Raw genomic sequence first — 2,619 nt, forward strand, 5'->3', positions numbered from 1 at the left:
TCCTACAGCCGCCTGGAGGCCGCTGCCACCTCCACCCCCGGCCGCCGCTCCTGCTTCGGCTTTGAGAGGCTGCTAGCAGAAGACAGTCTGGCCACAGTCTCGCCGGTGGTGGCCTCCAAGCCCTTCGAGGTCACCGGCATCTCTGTGAAGCCCTGGGCCCCTGACACCACCCTCCCGGGCATCTCGCCCCCGACCGCGAAAGAGAGGCGAAAGAAGAAGAAAGCGCCGGAGATCCTGGTGAGCCGGCGGGGAGAGGGGGTGGGGGTGAAGGGTCTGGAGGCGCCGGAGCCACAGGGCATGGGTAGAGACGCACTAGACCCCTGCTCACCGCCACCCCCGACCCCCCCGTTTCTCTTCCCCCAGAAATCGGAGCTGGATGAGTGGGCCGCGACCATGAATGCAGAGTTCGAAGCTGCTGAGCAGTTTGATCTCCTGGTTGAATGAGATGAGATGGGGGGCACCAGACCAGATGCTCCCTCCTCCCTGTACATAGCTCTTCCCCCTCCCTCTGCCAGAGCCTAGAAAAGATACTTGGGGCCCAGCTGGGGGGCTTGGGTGACAGCAGCCATCTGGTTTGGGGAATGGGGCCCGTCTGGCCTGGTCACTCACGGAGGTGGTGGTCTGTCGTCAGGAGCGCTGGTTCTCCTCTCTGACCCAGAGGCTCCAGCAGGAGGAGGCTAAGGAAGGGCTGGCTGCCAGCCGCTCTGAGTGGCTGCCAAGGGAACGTGGCCGCCCTGGCGTGGACTCTCCCGTGGCCTTCTGTCAGGGCTTGGTCCCCCTGGAAAAACGGGGTGATGTCAAGAGACTTTGGGCCCCTGGGAGCCCCTCTCCGGGCCTGTAGGTTTCCGGACTGGGGGGCAGCTTTGTCTTTGAGGAGTCTGTTTTGAAGCAGGGAGGGAAGAAGCCTTGCTCGGCTCTTCGCCCGTGAGCCATTTTGTCTAGAAGCTGTTTCGTAGTTGTGTTTTCTGCCCCCCGAGATGTAGTGTAGATGCCAGGAGCGCCGGCTTGGGGCTCCAGGTGTGCTTGGAACTCACCTGGGCAGGAGGTCCTCCCCGCTCGCTCGTCAGCTGCCTCAGCGTCTTTATAAAGACACCTCAGTTCTAGATGATAGGAATCATGGGTTAGCGGTCCCAGCCCACCAGGACGTTTTGGGGAGTTTTTCTCACGCAACCAGAGAGGCAGCGCCTGGCAGACGTCGTCCTCAGATGAGCGCTCTACCTAAGGGTACCTGTCTTCCGCCTCTGGGGGATTCCCCCGACTGCCACCCCTTTTGTCAACGCTGGTCAAAGGTGTGGTTGTAAAGGCTGACCACCCAGGTGCCCCAGCCCCGTCATTCTAACCTTTGATGTTTCTGAGCTCGTCGTATTCTTTTAGAAGCGAGGGGGTGTGTGGAGGGCTGGTGGGTAACATAGGGGAGGGGTGTGCAACTGGGTGGGGTCCTTAGATTCGACAACAAGCGTGGTGGGCGTCCGTGAAATCCATCACAAGACCCAGGGATCACCGGGAGACATCGGCCTTCCAGCCGCCCTCTGAGTCAAACTTCCCGGGGCCTCCTTGTCCTCCTGGCTGGTCGAGTTCTTGGGGACATGTGCTCCTCCTGAGGGGGCAGCACTGCAGACCTTTCTCTGGCTGAGGAACCGAGAATATGGGGCGTGCGGTAAAGTTGGGACTGAAACAGTAATAAATAAAGCGCACACACATGACGGGAGCGTATCTGGCTGTCTATAGACTTGGTCTTGCTGGGTCAAAGGTGGAGGTGAGGCCCAGGCAGCGAGCCTAGTGCAAGCTGTCACCATGGTTGCCCCTGAACCCCACGACCCCATGTCTGTCCCTGCCATCACTCATCTGTCCCCAATTCAGGATGGCTGGGAGTGGAGGGCTGTCCGTCCTTATTAGCATAAGATATGCCCCATGAGAGGGGGAGGTTGGGGGTGGGGGGAGGAAGTGGTGTTAAACTCGAACAAGGGAACAAGTGATCCAAAAGTGTGGTGAGGAAGGTGTAGGAGGCCGAGTAGGGCTTGGTCAAGGGCAATGTAACCGAGAGGAATTACTGTAACCCAAATGAAGGCTGAGCATGATAGTGGGACAAAGGGAAATAGAGGAAAGAGCTAGGAGGCAAAGGGCATTTATAGGTCTAAATAAAGGCATGCACATATGTAAATATATATATATATATGAGGATAGGGAAATAGATTTACGTGCATATATTTATAGGTTTAGTATTAAGGTAGCAGATGGACATTGGGCCTCCACTCAAGTACTCCCTCAATGCAAGAGCACTGTTCTATTAAACTGGCATTCCATGATGCTCACCTTCTCAACACAATCACTGAAGACAAAGCAGGTGCATAAGCAAATGTGAAGAAAGCTGATGGTGCCTGGCTATCAAAAGATATAGCATCTGGAGTCTTAAAGGCTTGAAGCTAAACTAGTGGACATCTAGCTGAGAAGGAACAAAGCCCACATGGAAAAAGCACACCAGCCTGTGTGATCATGAGGTGGTAATGGGATTAGGTATCAGTCATCAAAGACAGCGAAAAATCATATCACTGAATGATGGGGAGTGGAGACCCAAAGCCCATCTGTGGGCAATTGGACATCCCCTTACAGAAGGGTCAC

At 56.0% G+C, this 2,619-nt stretch overlaps 1 protein-coding gene across 1 annotated transcript in view; it reads left to right on the top strand.

Annotated features, from left to right (window-relative positions):
• CDCA5 (cell division cycle associated 5) overlaps positions 1–1,858 on the top strand; it is a 5,330-nt gene extending 3,472 nt beyond the window's left edge. Inside the window, exons 5-6 of the mRNA XM_045297172.1 lie at positions 9–237; positions 364–1,858. Of these exons, the coding sequence (XP_045153107.1) occupies positions 9–237; positions 364–444 (310 nt within the window). The 3' untranslated portion in view covers positions 445–1,858. The remainder of the gene's footprint in view (positions 1–8; positions 238–363) is intronic.
• The last annotated feature ends 761 nt before the right edge of the window (positions 1,859–2,619 follow it).

The sequence above is a fragment of the Echinops telfairi genome, unplaced genomic scaffold, assembly GCF_000313985.2.
Source record: "Echinops telfairi isolate 266 unplaced genomic scaffold, ASM31398v2 ScPeMD7_7417;HRSCAF=8455, whole genome shotgun sequence".
Taxonomy (NCBI): Eukaryota; Metazoa; Chordata; class Mammalia; order Afrosoricida; family Tenrecidae; genus Echinops; species Echinops telfairi.